This window comes from Pecten maximus, chromosome 19, assembly GCF_902652985.1.
Source record: "Pecten maximus chromosome 19, xPecMax1.1, whole genome shotgun sequence".
Classification (NCBI taxonomy): domain Eukaryota; kingdom Metazoa; phylum Mollusca; class Bivalvia; order Pectinida; family Pectinidae; genus Pecten; species Pecten maximus.
Window position 1 is genome coordinate 2,676,349 of NC_047033.1, and position 20,855 is coordinate 2,697,203.

The 20,855-nt window shown below is 35.3% G+C and overlaps 1 protein-coding gene across 1 annotated transcript in view; it reads right to left on the reverse strand.

Annotated features, from left to right (window-relative positions):
• The window catches only part of LOC117318171 (spermatogenesis-associated serine-rich protein 2-like), a 52,569-nt gene that overhangs the window by 8,190 nt on the left and 23,524 nt on the right, over window positions 1-20,855 (reverse strand). Inside the window, exons 3-15 of the mRNA XM_033873192.1 lie at window positions 14,221-14,329; window positions 12,418-12,464; window positions 11,619-11,751; window positions 10,685-10,939; window positions 10,088-10,189; window positions 8,837-8,966; window positions 7,897-7,955; window positions 6,288-6,397; window positions 5,549-5,629; window positions 4,615-4,636; window positions 3,977-4,099; window positions 3,727-3,824; window positions 178-280 (exon numbers count right to left, since the gene is read on the reverse strand). Of these exons, the coding sequence (XP_033729083.1) occupies window positions 178-280; window positions 3,727-3,824; window positions 3,977-4,099; window positions 4,615-4,636; window positions 5,549-5,629; window positions 6,288-6,397; window positions 7,897-7,955; window positions 8,837-8,966; window positions 10,088-10,189; window positions 10,685-10,939; window positions 11,619-11,751; window positions 12,418-12,464; window positions 14,221-14,329 (1,372 nt within the window). The remainder of the gene's footprint in view (window positions 1-177; window positions 281-3,726; window positions 3,825-3,976; window positions 4,100-4,614; window positions 4,637-5,548; window positions 5,630-6,287; window positions 6,398-7,896; window positions 7,956-8,836; window positions 8,967-10,087; window positions 10,190-10,684; window positions 10,940-11,618; window positions 11,752-12,417; window positions 12,465-14,220; window positions 14,330-20,855) is intronic.

Sequence of the window (20,855 nt, forward strand, 5' to 3'; positions counted from 1 at the left end):
GAGTTCCGAATGAATTTATTCTAGCGAAATTTGGCGATGACCGCTTAAGGTTGCTGTTTCATAGCACCTAAAAAGTTGATAATTGGATCTTAATTTCCATACAGACGTCATCAGATTGTGCAGATATCATTCATACCGTATATATACCTAGAGACCCAATAAAGTATAATTACTTACATGCACCACGGGTTGAGGATGTTTCGCCAGACTGGGAGGAATTGTTACCCACAGGAGCTGTAGCTGACCTGGAGCTCTCATTTGTCTTGGTACTCTCTAAGCCCTAAACATGAGAAACAACTCAAACTTTAATTCAGTTCTGAAAATCTGTTTGCAGCATCTCAACCCTTCCTAACCTAAAATTTCGACTGCCCATCTTTTGATCGGTTTCAAACTATTTTCGGAATGCCTTGAATTATCAACAGATACCGTACTAGACACATGGATGTCATGGCTTCTACAGTAACTTACTTATGATAGAACAAGAGCTCCGCAATCGGGACCATTATACGCCCGTCATTAGAAAATCTACCACAGAAAAATGTAGCGTCGTTGATGGGAGTATAAAAACCCCTGTTTGTTGAACATGTTTGCTTCTTGTTGTACTGAACAAAATCTTTGAGGAATTCAATAAGAAATAGAAAACTTCTTGCTTTCTTTGCAATGCCCATATTTTGCAATAAAAGGGGCATAACTTTCGTAAAAATAATCAGGAAATTCCGTAACACAAACTCGTTCGAGTTATTGTGGTATAGAATATTTGTAGCAAGTTTCATATAAATCTGTTGATAAACAAAGATAAGAAAGTGCTAACAAAGAATTGGTAATGAATGAGCTTTACCTTAGCAAATATACAATGTTTTTATGCCAATAGACGAAACACGAGCTAAAAACCCTTAATATATGCTAAACATAATTGCTTCAAGTAGTTATGTGCAAGATCTAAGAGAAATTAAATTAAAAAAAAGGAAAATTTCTTGCATTTTCTACACAATGCCCATATTTGGCAATAAAAGGGGAATAACTCTGCTAAAAACTCGAACTCACTTGAACTATTGTGCCATCAAATATTTGTAGCAATCGTTGTTGACGGGCATATAACAAAAGCACCATCACAACTATTCTCGTCTTAAAGTGTACCCTGAACGAAAAACGATAATCAAATATGTTACTCTTTGTAACCACCAAAGAAGAATGTCGCAAACCGCATCAAAATCGGTTGGCCGAGTGCCGAGATATCGCACATCGAAGTACGCGATTTCCACCTGTCGGTCGACTGCTAATCAGCGTATCGGTCAGTCACACTGATTTGGAACTCTTCAGTCTATGACGTCACAGGTTGAACGGAGTGACTGTTATGGTGGTCAGTAAGCATAGAGGACAGTGTGAACAGTAGCAACACAAACATGTCTGAATACGATCTGGACATGAGATTTGATGTTGTTGAATTTGGCGAATATATATAAGTCGGAATCCAACAATATAAGTTTGAGTTTAAAAAAAAAAAAAAAATAGTGAAATTGACTCTGAAAATGACCACTTGGTTAACACAGACTGGTGTAATAATCGGTCAATCACCAATAAATGTATATTAGTTATGTGTTTACCATTTCTTACTCATTACTCAAAGAAAGGAACACAGCATCAACATTTTTAAATAAAATAATATGCCATTTCATTCGCAAATTAATATTCAAATAAACATACCAACAATACAACAGTTCTGGATACTCTGGTTTGTGAGAAAAGACGAACACACGTACAGTAAATTCATGCGTTATATTCTATACAAAACCCGCTTCTAGTCATGAAGGACACTTAATTTAGAAAGTAATATATTATAATCATCATGATCTACAATAGACTAAATCTCTCTCCCGTATGAATACCAGTGTTGAAGTCTACAACAAACTTCTACATATACAGATTTTATCCCTTATTTTACATGCCATGGTCTCAGGGATTAAGGACGATTAAATGCTCGAGAAAGATATAATTTATATACGATCGTTGTCAGTGAAATTATATAGAAGTGATTCGCAACAATTATAATATAATTGATACTTTCTGTACAGGTATAAAGCATAGGTACTTATTAAAACCATCATTTTAGCTCCGTTTTTTATGATAAAAAACATACAATTTATTTCATCGTGACTAATCATAATTAATACTAAAACTTATAAACTCGCAATGATTTTCGTGTATGATTTTTTTTCAAATTTTATGTATTTTTTGCTATTATTTTTTTAATTGTGTCATTATTATGAAGTGATCGAGATCCTTGTGATTTTGCTTTCCATTCGTGTCGCAAGTAAAATCTTCATTTAAAAAGAGACTTTTAAAAGATGTATAAACATGTTCGGAGAATTACGAATTCTCAAGTTTGAATGGGTTAGTATACCGCTAAACAATTACCAGGTGTGAAATTACGGTCCACAAGCTCGTCACACCTGTCACTGCACCACAGGTGTCTGTGATTTCTGGTGTTCTAATCGGCACACGCCGATAATTGCTTGTGAGTTCACGCGTTTGGTTTCTGTGCACTTCAAAAAAGTTCCGAAGACATGCTTTTACAGGTTGTACGTAAATTGAGCTTGAATTTTATTAAGAATTGCGTTTATACTATAGGGAATACATTTTCAAGTTGTTGAAATCAAACACATTATTTTTGGATTCAGTGAGTTTCATTTTCCTTACAAACGAAAAAATTCGTATCTCAAAGGTTTGTCTATAGAATAATTAACCTAAGTTACCTCATTCATATATATATACCCATGATGTTGAAAAAGTACTCTATGAATCTTGTCTGGGAGTTACTGATCTTTCATGGACACGTTTTATCAATTGCGGACAATTACCCAAAAATCAAAAATAATGGTATCATTGCTGTTTTGGCTAATAAAAAATTCAAAATGATTAGCATTTATTTCACATCTTGTATGAATTGCATTTTAAACTTGTATTACTAGAAGTATTATAACTGAAATCAATACTGGTACATTTGTATGTAACAAACCGGTCATGCCCTCATAATAAAGGCTATATGATGTAAGTCGTTATAAACGGCCCGTTATTCACATGCCATACATGTTACAACGACCCGTTAAACTAATAAAAACAAAAATTATTTAAATATACATGTTATATACGACCTGTTATAATAGAAAATAAATAAGATGATACACGTTGTATTTGGCCTGTTATAATAGAAAATTAGTAAGATGTTACATGTTGTATATGGCTCGTTATGAGAGAAAATTAGTGAGATGCTACATGTTATATATGGCCCGTTTAAAAAGAAAATTATATGTCCCTGGTTTCGGTAGCACTTGTTATTAACTAATTCACAAATATAACTCAGAGAGTTTATTCAGAACTTTCATTTTTGTTGTCTTATTCGCATTAATTACAGGCACGTGTTCACGTTTGTTTCTATATATTTCCAATATGGCGGCTCCGATCGTGTTCAACCTGTGACGTCACAGGTCAGAGGTCACCAAATCGAGGTATTCGGCTTTGGGCTTCAGGTGTGTTTTCGAGAAAAATCGCAATTACTCGGTAATGGGTCGGCCGATTTTGATGCGGTTTTCTGCATTCTTCTTTATTAATCAATACCAATAACATATTTAAATATAATTTTTCGTTCAGGGTACACTTTAAGGTTGGTAAGCATTTCTACAACAATTCCAATCAAATCTAATCAGCATCTGTACCTGTATTTCTTACCTGTAATTTTAATGATCCTTTCAATCTCTTTTGTAACTCAGCCATATCATGTGCACCTTCAGAAGTGAGCATATCTTCATGACTAACATGCTTTGATACTACAAAAGAATGACAGTGAAAAGTTATCTAACGAGTAATCTACCTTACACCAATATTCCAACCACAGCATTAAATACATTTATATTTGAGAAAAAATTAAGAATTTTAGTTATAACAAATAACTACACATAATGTACTGCTTAACACCTACCCTGAGCTGGATGTGAATCTACAGGCTCCAACCTGGGGGTTTCCACACGTGGGGGCTCTGGAGGAGGTGTCTGGACAACCACATATGAGGGGTGTGAGGTGTACACTGTCTTCACTGGAACCACTACAAAAAAAAACAAACAAGTGCAATCAATTATTGCGAAAGCTCACCGGCGGCAGCAATCACACTATGCATTCATTTTTAGCTCACCGGTTACGAGTAACCGAGAGGAAATGCTGTCACCCCAGCGTCCGCGTCGGCGTCAGGCATACCACCCCAAAACTTTAAAGTTTTTGGAGTAAGTTTTTGGAAAGCTTGTACTTCTAAGTTGGTTTATACATTCATTAGAGGTCTAGAAGTGATGTTATGGCAAGATAATGCAGAAAAAAATTGTGATTTTTTCGCATTTTACCATTTTGTGGACTTAACTTTTTTGGGCTTGTTTTGCTATGGCTGTATGTATCTTTAATGTGATCCCAGTTAAAGGGAGGTAACTTTAAATCATACACGTGTATTTGAAATATACATTTACATGGTGTTGATTTCATTTCTAAATTTATTTTAACTTCAAACTTCAGGTCAAGATTCAGAAGAATCATTTGATGAAGCACTGTTTTATCATGCATTCCACAACTTACCTTCACCAAAACGCCCAACTTCCTGCAGAAGAGAAAATGAAAAACATTAAATTTGTATAACGACTCCAGGATCAAGACATTGAAAGATTTTTTTTTTTAATCAATTAATACCTTTCTCAACTTAAAATTATATGAATGTAGCATAATCAGAACAGATGCTTCAGAGATTCTTTGTTTAAGCAAACTAATTTCTGCTTTCCCCAGCTACGATCTGCTTTCATAAGGCTCAAAACCCAACATCCATGACATATGGCAAGACAGCATTTCACTTAAGGATTGAATCTTGATTTGGTCTATTTCATGGGGTCATGAATTGAGTTGCTCTTGAGACAAATTTAATGAACTGCGAAGCAGTTCATGTTGAATTTGTCTCAAGAGCAACTCAATTCATGACCCCATGAAATCGACCAAATCAAGATTCAATCCTTATATTTCAATTGTTTTTTTTTTTCGAATAAAAAAGTCGGTCTAGATATTAATGTCCCGAAGCTTGTGCAAGTCCACATGAGGAAAAGCCCGAGGAGTTCCGGATTTTGCATGTCTAGTCGGTCGAGCTAAATAGTCCACAATTTTAGGATTAAAAACAGTATTACATTGTAAAAATAGAAGTATTTAGCATATCTGGTCTTTCATAAAATACAAGAATACATTATAAATTTGATAATTTTGATAATTATTCCATGTTTATAAACACAGTGTAGAAAAAGTGAAATCGTTCCGCGGAAGGATTTTAACCATGTATCCATACGCACTGATCAGTGTTAATCTGGTCAAATTCATGAGCAAATGAAACAGATTAATTTTGGTAGTTTCATTGAGTCCAACTTGAGTAGAAATTGAAATATTATGATTTGGGATATTTCTTATTATCAATTGTACTATTTTATACAGATGATATCACTGGATAGTAAAAACAATAAAAATAGGAACCTACCAGTTTTAGAAAATCTGAGTCATACAGAAAGCGAGTCGTCCGACTGAGTTCTTCATCAATTTTCCTGTCACCAATGAAATGCTACAAGAAACAAAACATATATCACAGTGTACTAAAAATTATTACAGAAGTGAAAGTCAACTTTGAATCTGATGTAATGTATGATATTAATCAATATTAAATTCAGATGTTTCATAAACAACATTGGCTACTACTTCATTAGACATAATAAAATTGAAAATAATAATAATTAAAAATCAAAATAGTTCTTAAATTCCCCTCTCCACCAAAACACATTTTCTTCATGGAACTTAAATGTTCAGACGTCTACTAAACATTATAAGTCTTTTTTTTTTTCAATTTGTGAACAATAATCAAATAAAAAAACAGAAATACATATAACTATAGACTAACATTAAAAAATAAGAGTTGTCAGAAGACAACATCAATCAGTGATTGGATTGAAAATCATAACTAGCTTTTTAACAGCACTTCAAAGGTCACAATCAACTTCAGCAGGTCTGAACTAGTAGAATGAAAAGTTCTTGTTAGAAGGAACAACCATGTCAAATATGAAAGCCCACTCTAAGTAGGTCAAAGGTCAACGTAAAGGTCAGCAGGTCTGAAATGTAATACCAATGGAAAGGTAATGTCACAAGGAAAATACATGTCAAATATAAGAAAGTCCTATCTTGCTAACAACATTCTAAATACACGAGAGCCTATCAAAGAAATATACTTTAATATCTGTGCGAAGTTTGGCTAGCTCCTCGTCACTCATTGTTTCGGATCTATCCACCATAACTTTCAAGTCGGCTGCTGTTTTTTGACGAGATGCAAACGTATTATCTACAAGAAATGAAATATGATACATGAAAATAAAACAGCTCAAATTCATATTTGTGAAAACGACTTCAATCAGTCAGCAAAATAAACAGCCTTCATTTTTGTTCCACTATGCCATTCATTTTTGTTCCACTATAATCAACAAAGTTTTTGACACACATGATAATATTTATGAAAACAAGCTTATATTAAGGGACATAACTCTTCCTGTAAAACATCTATGTGTTGGTTTCTTGGAGGTTAATTCCCTGGAAAGTCATTGAAATTAAGAATAACACTTTTTTTACCAATATATTGATGGAGAGATTGATGAATAAAACAAATATTATTTAACATTTACAATGTCAGTGATATATGCACTGTTGAAGGAGATCAATATTTCATGCCTTGTACTATTAAAATTATAACAGTTGCACAGATGGATAGGAAAACTTAAGTTTCAGTCTGAGCCTTCATCCCTTATTTTTCTGGTATAAAGGGAGTGAAAACAAGATAGAGGACATCAAGTATTTAAGAGGCTGTTTCTTTTTACACCACATGCACAAATACAAGTGATAATTGCACATATTCTATGTCTCGTAAATATATACATGTATATTCATGGAAAATAATAGAAAATTCAAAATGGCCACCTGAGCTGTTAGATGTTTTGTTTTCTGTTATGGACTAAGGGGAAACCATACATGTACCAGATTTTATTTTTTTAAATGTCCTTCTGGTAGTTCCCAAGAAATACTGACAACCAGGACTGTTTACAGACATCTAACAGAAAGATGTGAAGGCAGTCTAGATAATTTGAACACCTCACCATCTGATGACGGCTAGGTTAGAATTATGCTACATCTAAATATCTTCTTGATTCATAGAATTCACTAAAATTGGAAATCAAAACATATGTATTTCATATAAATTGTTATGCAATGTACTAGAAAAAGAATTAGTTATCAGTACATATTTGAGATATAAATTCATCTCCATAAGTGGCTAATATTTCAAACAAATCTCGTTCGAGGTGAACCAGTGACTGAGATTAATAGAACATTTCACCCCCTTGGGGGCGAGACAGGGGAATCTCAACCGGAGGGGATTCTTAAGTTGCCAAACACTTGGCTTGAAGAGTGTCAGATCAGAAGCTTAATTACCTTCCCTCGAGGGTTGAGATTCCCCTGTCTCACTTCCATGGGGGTGAATGATTATTTTTCTCTTACCCTGTTTACCCTCTTATGTATCTAATATTGTTGTGACATCCATGCAAGACAATGTTGACGTTACGTTATTGGATTGTCGACATGACGACATTGTATTGCTGCCGTGATGTCATTATATTGTTGCCGTGACGTCATAAATTGATGTGAACGTGCAAAGAACGTGTAGCTTGTCTTTTCCTATAGGGTGTGATCAGAAAATCTCACTCCGGTAAAACTGCGGATATCTCTGTCTAGGGTAAGAGAAAAGCTGATCTTAACATATCTAGGAAAAAGATTAAATGATTTACTACTCACTAGCTACAGCCTTTACTCCTTCCATCTCCACCAGTAGGTCGGCCTCCCTCTTATTGAGACTGAAGAAAATAAAACAAGTGTAGTTATAGGGCTACTGGAGTATGATACACATCCTAGAGGACTCCAGGAAAAATTTCTATGTATGCATGCTGAGTGCTGGAAAAAATGTACAACACCTAGCAGAAGGTTTCTGACTAATTATTTGCTAAGACACCAACCAAAATAGGGCAGGAGTTTCTCGCCGTTTAATCCTCTATCATGGTTAGAGTAGAGAAAATGTAGCTGATGGTATTTTTTTTTTATGGTCCTAGGCCTGTTAGACAAACCTGAAGTCCTCCCATAGGGTACCAGTAGATATTTTACTGAAATAGCACTAACTTATTTATCTTACATCAAATATACTGGAACCTTGCTCATGTATTCCCAATCAAAAGTAGACAGGAATCCCAACCATTGAGAAAAATTATTTAATTTGTTGTTGCAGGGTATTGTAGACTTTTTGACTGGAGTAGCAAAACTTATTAGATTTTGATTGAATTTTTAGTTATATAAGTAGAAGATTGAGCAAAACTTATTAGATTTTGATTGAATTTTTAGTTATATAAGTAGAAGATTGTTGCAGAAATGTAATCTTATAATAGAACTGACAGTTAAACTTTAGTTGAGACTGGAAGTTTGGTTGATGAAGCAGTATCGCACTTGCCCTTCCATATTAAGACAACCAAAACCATGATTCAGTTCCCTGATCGGACGTGATATGGTAATTAAGAAAATCGACTCTCTCTCCTCCCACTGACAAACCCCTTACATACTTCCATCCCGGCCAACAAGTTGCTAGTGCAAGCAACAATAATCTATATCACAATTGTTGTAAAATAAACGATGATTGGATTCTATTCTGTTAAGACAAAGATTTTTCCGATCATATGGTTAAGCCTACCATGTCCTGACTTCCTCAAACACTGCCTTGATCCTTTTAAAGTTCTTGTCTACCTCTTCATTCATCACCAACCTCAGTCGCTCAAGTGACACTGTTTGTCTGTGTAAGTCCTTCATCGACTTCTCCATACCTGTAATTTTAATCCATAACTTGGTTACATAATCGTTATTTTCAAAATTCAAACCATTTGCATTTCTGGTGGAGACTGCATAATGGATATAGGTCAAATAAGTTTGCTATGAAAGTTGATTAATTATGCAAACTTCTAGTAAATATGTTATGCACATTAAAATTGAGTAAATGTTATGTTATGTTATGTTATATTTTGTTATACAGCTGAATTTTTTTATAGGATTTTAAAATAAATATGGCTGACCCAACTAAGGGATTTCACTTTACTTCATTATGAATAAAGTTCATAGCATGAATTCTCATCTGAAGAAAGTTTGGCTGTTTATAGCATAAATGTTTAAAGGAAAACCAAAAGCTGAGGCAATGAATGTCCACTACAAGAACTGGTAGTTCAAAGGGCCATAACTCTTGTCAAAAAGGTGATGATAAAATGATTATCTGGTTAATTGGTAACATTTTAAGTAAAGCCTGATACCAAATTATTTCATTTCAATTTTTATAGTGTTTGTGATGAAAACAAACCCTGAAAACACCTAAGGTGAGACATACTAACAGAAGGACGGATGACTGACAGACTGCAGACTAGCTGATATGATTAATAAAAGTAAAACACTGACACTGATTGGGCCACTGATGAAACTACATTATCGTCATTCTGGATGTTCTGTCAACATACAATTTGAAGAGTAAAATGTTTTAAAAATTTTATATTTAGACCAAAAGAACCACAGATTTGGTCACCTGACACCTTGTTTGATTCTGACCAGCTGTAATTTGGGTCATAATGTCATAACAAAATGTTAACCAGTAAAGAAATTAAAAATTTGCAATCAGCCCAAAACTTTATCAAACAGAAATAGGTGCATGGAAAATCATCGTGAAATTCTAACAAGGGAAACATATATACATTTATATGTGAAGTTTGAGAAATATCCCTGTAGTACTTTTCAAGAAATAACAAGGATTGTTTCCATATGGACTGACGACGAATGGACCACGGATGCTATCGATATTGTGCAAAAGAAAAAAAAGACAAACTGACAGACGGACACCCAGATCACTATAGGGCATCTGCATCTTCGATGCGGGGCCCTTATTACTTTCTTTAGTCTGTCATACCTCCATGAACTTTACGCTTGACTGGTCTGGCATCGGATGACTGATTTGATGACGTACTTCTCTCACTAGCTGACCTTTGTCTGTTTGAACTTGAATGAGATCCTATAATGAAGAAACCAAAAAAAGAATGTAGTTCGCCCAATCAGAATTTAGCACACGGCTTCAAGTGCTAAAGTGCTGAAATAAGACTTCTAATAAAATATGTACACAGCTTCCAGTGCTAAAGTGCTTAAATATGTATGTTAACAGTATATATATATATATATATATATATATATGTATGCCCATACATGTGTCGCTCCAAGGAAAATGGAACAAAACAGACAATGTTACAAGTAGAAATCATGTTTGAATTTAATTTGGAGAAGATCTTTTTCCCAAATTTGACTGCATAGCGAAAAATATCAGCATTTTGGCATTATCCATGAGTGAATGGCCATCTCCGCAAAACTTCTCAGCCAAATTTGTCAAAGTTGACAGACAGATGAACAAGATCAGTAACAATATTTATCTTCTGACCACTTTACAGATATGATATATGGGCCATGTGGGATGTGGGAAGGCGTACAAACCTACCATAAGTTAGTGACAACCAACCTGAATGTAGGCGCTGCCTGTGATGATTCTGATGAGCTTGTCGCTGTGGTAAAGAGGGAGCACTTTGTGACGAGTCTGCTCCTTGGTCATGTGACTTGGGCGTGACTTCTGTTGTCTCTGCCTCGTGTGATGGAACCGTTGAAGATACTACTCCATTAACTATACTAGCTGGTGCAGGGAGATCTGGAGAGCTAATACGATCACCACCTCCTCCCGTTGTTTCTGCTTCTATCCCTAACTTGATTGCACATGTGCCTGAAAAGTCGAACACCTGCTGATTATTTCTACTGAATGTCAAAATGGTACAACAAAAAGTATTCATTCAACTTTTTCAACGAATACAAAATTGAAGATCTTGTCACAGATGGTTGGTTTGGTTTGGTTTGTTTTTGTTTAACGCCCTATTAACAGCCAGGGTCATTTAAGGATGTGCCAGGTTTTGGAGGTGGAGGAAAGCCGGAATACCCGGAGAGAAACCACCGGCCTACGGTCAGTACCTGGCAACTGCCCCACGTAGGTTTCAAACTCGCAACCCAGAGGTGGAGGGCTAGTGATAAAGTGTCGGGACACCTTAACCACTCGGCCACCGTGGCCCCTTGTCACAGAATAGAAGTTGATAATTACATTACACAACAGACACAAAATGTACAATTATTATATTATAAATGAACTTGTCATATATAATGAGCAGGAATAAAATCGGGTGGGAGAGACAGAAAAATCTATCAGACATGGGAGAGACTCTAATTGCAGAGAATATATGACGCAATATCAATATGGCATGTAATATATGACATGTAATAGTCATATTTTCACACTGGGACACAACATAATCCAATACGGTAAACATTGTATGTGATCAATCTCTTCCATGCAGATTCCAAGGATTTGGCAATGATATGAAAAAGTATTTCTTAAGTAGTTCTGTTCGTACCATTTTCAAGAACCCCATTGGATAAAGCTTCTGCCGTATGATCTGAAACATTGCCATTCTGGGTCGGTGACATGTCATCCCCATTTGTAGTTTTCCCAGATTTCTTCTTGTTTTTCTTCTTTTTACTGGCAACCTAAGAAAGGCAATGTGTAATTATCTATGGCCATAACCAGAATTGTTAAGATCACATACAATTATCCAATTACTTAAATAGGAAAAGAAATAATAATAAACAATACATGTAATACATTGTAGTGTAGCTTATAGGTAAATAATAGAAAAGGTATTACTGAAGTAATACATGTCACCTACAGGCCCTGCAAAATATATATCACATGTACTGTAGGTTCAAAGGGCCATGAATCCGTTATAAAGGATAACAAAAGGCCCAATAGGCCTTACTTGCTTCTACTGTGACTTCAAAGATGATCTACAGTAGTTCATTTATGCAGATACTCAGCTGATAATCACTTTACTCAAATATATACAGCAGGCTAGTTTTATTCATTAAAATGAATTTTTAACTCTTTATTCCGACATAATACTGGCCAAATATCAGGTCTCTATGTTTTGGGCCTAATTAGTTTTCTATATATCGTGTACAGATACCACAAATGATCTTATATAATAGTCTGCAAATCACAAGGTAATTGAGGGAATGATTAATCATTTTGTTTGTACAAACATCGTAGATGGGACGGCTCCAATTTGCAAGCTGACTAGACCTGTCGCATTTTAATGTAAAAACCTGCACGCTATATGCGAATATTTATGGTACTTATGAATTGAATGTAATTACCTTGGGGCCAGAGAAATGCCACTCCGTCAAAGCTGATTTAGCACCATCTATGAAATACAGAAATGATAAATTCATACAGCCTGTCATCAGAAAGGTAGTAATATATAATACTGTATAACAATCAATTATCTCTATATGCAAATCCCTTTCTTATCTTTAACATCTAATAGTATCTTTTCCTATAACAGATTATCTTATTACTTATTATACAAATATATCATGGGTGTCTGTGAAATAGTCCAGAATTGTTGACACGAGGTACTGGTAAATGATCGGTCGATTACCATGCAGTACTGATCATGAGGGTCAAGTATTCTTGACTATTGCACAGACACCCATGATATACATGTGTACCTGTTTTATTACATAACAGGGGTTGGAAAGGACAGGGGCCATGGGCCATAGGGGCATACAAATTCTTTAAGGCCCATAGATATTTGAAAGTCTAACATAAACTTTAAGTCTAACACAGACAAAGAGAAAAAGGCTCATAAGAATTTGTAAAACAGTGGTAAATGGCCCATACCTAGATCTAGACTTGGCCTTTCCTATCCCTGTATAATCACTAAAACACACTTAGAATCACTGAAATCCCAACCTTCCTGTAGGCCTATAAGTTGCCTGACAGTGTTGACATCTGAGTGACTTATATAGACGCTTGAAAGGGTAGGACCAAATTCCGAAACGTCACATGTACAGGTGTTCAATAGTTTGCCCGTGACTATGCAATAGTCATTTTAGCTGTGCAATAGTTCAAAATATAGCTTATGCTTATAGTTAAGGAAATTCAAAAGCATTATGTTATAAAATATTTTATTTTATACATCTCCTATCACTTAGAATATCATAAAGCTGAGACCCCATATACATGTATCCCTTTTATATCATTAAGCTGCATGCATGAGATCCTTTTTGAAACAGAGCGACACAGAGAATTATAACAACGTTACAACTATAGAATAAGAGATATTCTGTAGAGGCTATACAGTAAGTGGTGTAATTACGATATCTAAAATACCTAAGGTGTCAAATTACGGTATAAATTCTTTAATCTATTTCCAATTTTAAGTTTAAAACTTACTACCTTGCTGACATTTTTCATGTTTTTTTTTTGACAAATCAAACACTTTTTATATTGCATAGTAATGAATTGAAAACACCTTGAATAATTTATTGAATGAAGAGTACATATATATATACTCAATCATTGTAAAGCTGTACGCTATATATAATATGGCTTGATGCTTTGTGCTGACAAGTACATTGTAATGTATGTAAATATATATATATAGCCTTTCCAAGAGTGATATATATATATATACCAGACAGTGAGTCTAGAAATTGATTATTCAGACACAGTACTTCAACCCAGTTATATTTAAGTCCTTACAGGAATGGCAAAATACTTCAAATCAACCGATTTTTTTTTTGCAGGTGCCAACATGAGAAAGCTTTTATAATTTCAATTCATCTAAAAGCCTTTCATTTCAGTTATTTTGTGTTTCTAGTACATAGAAAATGTGCACCATCCATTACCCTCTAAATAGCTGACATACATGCATGTAATTCATATAATTTGATTTTTCTTCTGACATCATTCCTATTTACATGAAGGCAGATCCAGTTGTAAACTTCAACATATACAGTTAGCAACATATTAGCAACAAAAATTGCTTGACATATTGATCCATGGTAATTATAAATGATCATTTGTCTAACTGCATATCTTAGTTCAAATTGCTGTCATACAAACATGCATACATCTATAATCTAGCTATATATTTAGCTATATAGTACCATTACCTTCGAGATAGGCTTGTATGGCTTTTTCTACGTTGTAATCATAATACTGCAGAACAAGTATGATTTCGTTGTTACTTTTCCCTGGGACAACTTCACGAACAGCATTTACCTGTTGAAATAAATTCAAAATCTCATGAGTGTATACACGTGAATGTGTACACCTTTAAACCTTATGAAGATAACTGGTAAATGTGAAAAAAAAATATTATCAATATCAACAGTATTTATACAGTAAGTTTTTTTTCTGAGCAATCTTTTGGGGGTGGGGTACGTGGCACAGTGGTAACACACTTGCCTTTCAACTAGCTGCCAGGGTACAATTCCCCGATTCAACGTGAAAAGGTCAGGGGTCATGTTCATGATCACCTGCCCGCGGGGTACTCCAGTTTCCACAGTTAAGACCCCACGCACGCTTCGAAGCAGGCCAACAAGGGTGATTAATATAGGTTGATATAACTTGTTTTGCAATTGTTGTAAAATAAATAAAGTTTACATGTACTTCTTTGGGGTTAATTGATGATATGCCCCCTACAGATGGGACCAAAAAAGGGGTCTTAATTTAATTAATAGACCTAGGCTAGATAAAGAAGTGAAAAATATCATTTTTCGGTCCTGTAATTTCTGGGACATTCAAAAGTATTACGTATATAGCTAGGAAATCAGTCTTGTACAATGTAAGGTCATCAAAGGTGATCAAAAAATTAACGCTGCTTATATATATGCACGCCACTGGCCACGGAAATGCTATAATACCAGATGTAATTTTATACCCCAATGCATGTCAAAGATATGACAATCAATACTTAAAAATATACAACTATCATCAATAAAGTTTATTTTAACTTGCATGTTTAACAATGTATTTATATGCCAATATACATATATATATGTATAGGTGACATCATTTCTCATGAAGGTGAGATCTAGAGATGTAATGGTCAGGATTTGGGAACTAACTTGTGATAAAAGAATACAACATTTCCATTATCAATATGATGATACTGATTTAGAACAGTATATTTTATAGTTTTAAATTATATATCAAACCAAAAATATGCAAGGGGTTGATATATACTTAGAAATATAAGCCAGCCTAATACTATACCACTTCAGGATAAGACATGCATTGGCAATGGAAAACTATATCATGTCAAGGTTAAACAGCTCATGCCATCAATATCAATAATTTATGGGACAAACAGATCAAAACAGTAGGAACGATGATACATCCGTAATGAGATTAGTGGAGAACTGTAGCACATAATGTCAAATAAACAAATTATTGATAATGATGATCATGAGATTGTCAGACAATTGTGAACAATAAAATCTCTGGTACGTTTTCCATATCTAATAAATCAATATATATATACAGCAATGATGGCATTTCCGGAAAACTGTATCTGAAACTCTTGTTGTGCACATTATATACCACATCAATATATATTATTGATAATGATGATAGAGAACTGAAAATGTTTACTCTCTTGTTTTTCTGGAAATGCTCCAAATATTAATACATTTAAGAATTGAATAGATAAACTTTGACAGCATGAACAATTTATTATAATTAAAGGACAAACTTAATTATGTGTCTTACTAATCTGATTATCAGAGCACAAACTTAATTTTTGGCACTTCCTAATTAATTATAGATACGTACAATGACCAGAACATACTAAAGCTCTGTATATACCGTATTTGACCTAATAAGGGCGCCCCTACCTTTTTTCAAGGAAATACATCTTTGACTGAGTGTCAAAATGGTGTTCAAAAGTAGTAATTCATGTGAAATGTTTTGCTACTTTATAATCAAATGTGTTCAATTTTCTTCAACAAATTAAGTAACTGGAACACAAGTTTTTGCCACATTTTGTCTATTCCTACAGATGACATGTCAGTGCAAAGAGCACCCAAAACTAAACACACATACAAATAATAACTTACCATCTTTATTTGAAGATAAAGTAAAAGATTTCATTCTTGTTGATAAATAACATATATACAGATATAATAGATATCTTCATCTGGAATATTTTTATGACTGAATATTTTACCGTTTCCACAGCCTTGGGTATTCTAGATCTGCTATAAGGTATAGTCTGTTTCATAAAACTTCAGAATAACTAATCTTAATAAGGGCGCCCCCACTGTCAATTACCCGTGTCCTGCGCCCTTATTAGGTCAAATACGGTATATATATATTTTTAACCTCAATTTGCAGCTTTTTAACTTTAAATGCCAGCTTTAACTTTTGTATATATATCACATCAACATATATTATTGATAATGATGAGATAACCACAGAATTGTATACAAAACATATTGGTGATAATCAAAAGATGGATTTCTCAAATGTAAACTTTATTTATTTTACACCAATTAGGAAACAAGTTATATCAACTTATATTAACCTACACTCACTACTGCCCAGCAAAGTCATTACAAATCTATTACAAACCCATTACAAAACCATTAAAAACACTGATTCCATTAAAATTGGCCATTATTTCTCGTTTCCATTTTTGGGACAAACCTGGAGTTAAGTAATGTAATGGGCATTATTTTTCTAAATTTCAATTACTTTCCTATTAATATTTTCTTTGTAATGGTCATTAACAAAATAATGGCCATTACTTCATGTTTTGTATTTTTTTTAATGGCCTTTATTCTGTTTGTAATGGCCATTAGAGTGGAGTCATCATAATGTTATGGCCATTACTAACTGTGGATTTTATGTACTCCCATAACATTTTCCATTTAATGGCCACAACAAATTATGATCACAATGTAATGGCAATTATTTATTGGTAACTTCATGTAATGCCCATTACATTTTCCATTTAATGGCCATAACAAATTATGATCACAATGCAATGGCCATTACTTATTGGTACCTTCATGTAATGCCCATTACATTTTCCATTTAATGACCATAACAAATTATGGTCATAATGCAATAGCCATTACTTAATGGTACCTTTATGTAATGCCATTACATTTGTTATTCCTCATAAGTGACATTTTTTTTCTTGAAATGGCCATTACAAATATTACAAATATCATCACATCATATTGTAATATATATGACAATGTTTAATATACTACCATGAATTGTTGACCTTAAATTAATGTATTATTTCAGTATCTTCTTTTTAATTATATTGTTATTGTTGAATTCCATGTCTATATTACAATTTTGTTGTTGGCTTAAAGAAGAATAAGGAAACTGTACAGGCTTACTAAACCCCTTCACAATAAAAAAACCTTCAAATTTCCCGCCAAATTTTCCCGCCAAATTTTTCCCGCCCAATAACTTCAAGCAGGAGAGTTCCAATACATGGCAGCCATGAGGCTTTTCTCACACATATGAACAACATGTTATTTTACAAATGAAGGGAATTATTTATCTTTAATACCTGGTTCATGATTAATACAAGACTACCAGGAAATGAAATATTCAACTCTGGAAGTATGTCAACCTGTTTATAGGTAAGAATTAACTTAAAACCAATCACCATGCATGTGACCTAAATTTACATAGTGTACATTATATTCAAACAGCTTTGGCATTTCTTAAATTGTATTGCCTATTCAACCAAATTGTACAAACACACATCATATGTACATTGAGAATTAATGCAATAATGAACATAAATCACTCTTACATGTATCTGAAGAATATTAAAAGGATTTTGGGTCCACATGATTGTGTACTGTGAATATCCATTTTTGAAGCAGTTATCAATTTGAAACAAATGATGGATCACTTTGAATGCAATTTTTAATGGAAGGACTACATGTACAACGATATTGTCAAACATGCATAGTGATACAGTTCATGATGAACTTTGATGAAATTAAGTGGTAAAATGCATTTTCTAAATTTTCTGAATGCGTCTTATGTAATAGTCACATGTAGGTCCGTTAATTTTGTATACCTGTATATATATAATGGCCATTACACTTTTGTTTGTAAAAACGTAAAGGCCATTACCATTGTGTTGATCTTTAAACAGTTTTTGTACTTTAAAAGTAATGGTCATTATATTTGTAAAAATTATGGCCATTAAAGTGTATTTTCTTGTAATGGTCTTTTAGTTTTGTACACCTTTAATGGCCATTACACCTTTTCTGACGAAATGTAATGGCCATTACAGAGTACACTTCAGAAAGTAATGACACCGTTAATGGGCATTACAAAAATGGTTTTGCTCCAAACCTAATGGCCATTACATTACACCAAAAAATGTTTAATGCCCATAACACCATAAGGTTTGATGCCCATTACATTGAAAACTAATTATTGATGGCCCCATTACATTGTAATGGCAATTACTTAGTGAAAACTTTAATGGGTTTGTAATGGGCAATTTGACAAACCATTAAAATCCTTAAAATGCATTTAAATTTTATTGGGTTTTTTTCAGACCCATTAATTTTGTACCTTTAATAGTCATTAATGTTAAATTAAAAGCCATTATTAAAATAATTAATGATCATTATAAATGTTTTGTTAATAGCCATTAAAATGTATTAATTAAGTACCATGAACTAATTGATTTGTTTCAACCCTTTGATGATCATTAAAATTGAAAACTGTCACATTTAAAGACTATCAAACTTGTATTAAAATTTTTCAATTAATAGCAATTAAAGGTACAAAATTAATAGCATGATTGATGGTTTTATGATGGGAAATTTTAATGGGGTTTTTAATGGCCGTTTTAAGGGCTTGGGTATGCAGTAGTGACTGTTGCCCAGATGAAAGCACATGAAAGGTCTTTAATGTGAGAGGAAACCTGAATACCTGCAGAAAATCCTAGTGGTCTGGCAGGTATACATAGCCCCCTAATCTTTGAAGGACTGATCAAGGAATTGAACCCAGCCGCCTAGATGAAATGCAAGTGTGTTACCAGTGTGCAACCCAACCACCCACTGTGCCACCCAACCACCCACTGTGCCACCCGACCATACACTGTTCCACCCAAACAATCAGTGCCACCCGACCATACACTGTGCCACCTGACCACATACTGTGCCACCCGACCACCCGCTGTACCACATGACCACCCACTGTGCCACCTGACCACATACTGTGCCACCCGACCTACCATTGTGCCACCCGACCATCCACCGTGCCACTCAACCACCCACTGTGCCACCTGACCACTCACTGTGCCACCTGACCACCCACTGTGCCACCTGACCACCCACTCTGCCACCTGACCACCCACTCTTCCACCCAACCATAAACTGTGCCACCTGACCATCCACTGTGTCACCTGACCATACACTGTGCCAACTGACCATACACTGTGCCACCTGACCATACACTGTGCCACCTGACCACTCACTGTGCCATGCGACCATTCACTGTGCCACCTGACCACCCACTGTGCCACCTGACCACCCACTGGGCCACCTCACCACCCACTGTGCCACCAAACCATCCACTGTGCCACTTGACCATCCACTGTGCCACCTGACCATACACTGTGCCAACTGACCATACACTGTGCCACCTGACCACTCACTGTGCCACGCGACCATTCACTGTGCCACCTGACCACCCACTGTGCCACCTCGCCACCCACTGTGCCACCTCGCCACCCACTGTGCCACCTCACCTTTACTGTGCCACCTCACCACCCACTGTGCCACCTCACCACCCACTGTGCCACCTCACCACCCACTGTGCCACCTCACCACCAACTGTGCCACCTCATCACCCACTCACTGTGCCACCTCATCACCCACTCACTGTGCCACCTGACCACCCACTCACTGTGCCACCTGACCGTCCACTGTGCCACCTGACCGTCCACTGTGCCACCTGACCGTACACTGTGCCACCTGACCGTACATACACTGTGCCACCTGACCGTACACTGTGCCACCTGACCTTACACTGTGCCACCTGACCACCCACTGTGCCACCTGACCACCCACTGTGCCACCTGACCGTACACTGTGCCACCTGACCATACACTGTGCCACCTGACCACCCACTGTGCCACCTGACCACCCACTCACTGTGCCACCTGACCGTACACTGTGCCACCTGACCACTCACTGTGCCACCTGACCACCCACTCAGTGCAGTGTTCCCACCCATATTTCTTTCTGGGGGTTTTGGCACCCCCATGGTTTGAAAATTGGGGGTACAGCAAGATTTTTGAGGGTACAGGTAAGTATTTGAGGACCAGTTGAAAAATGTGTTGCTTCAAATTTCAAATGAAATTTTAATCATACTCTGTCAGAGTTGTATTGTGTTTCACTTTTCATTTTCAATAAAAACAAATGCACAGCTCAAATGCAATTACTATTCTTTATTTGTATAGTAAACTTTATGGAGTTCGATCGATACACGTAATTAGACGTGATGCACAATGTCAATGTTGAAAGTTCTATGATAAGTAACAAACTGTAAAACAGACAAAATCAAACAGAATTTAAAGGGCTAATCTGGGGATTTAAATATAGCAGCCACTTCCTTTTGTTTTATGTTATTAAAACTAATTCCTGAAACCTCACCTTAATTTAATGCATTCTGGATTATATAATTAATACTTATTGATTTAAGGAAAACTAAGACAGATTGCATCTCATTCTTTTCAACAACACTCACATTA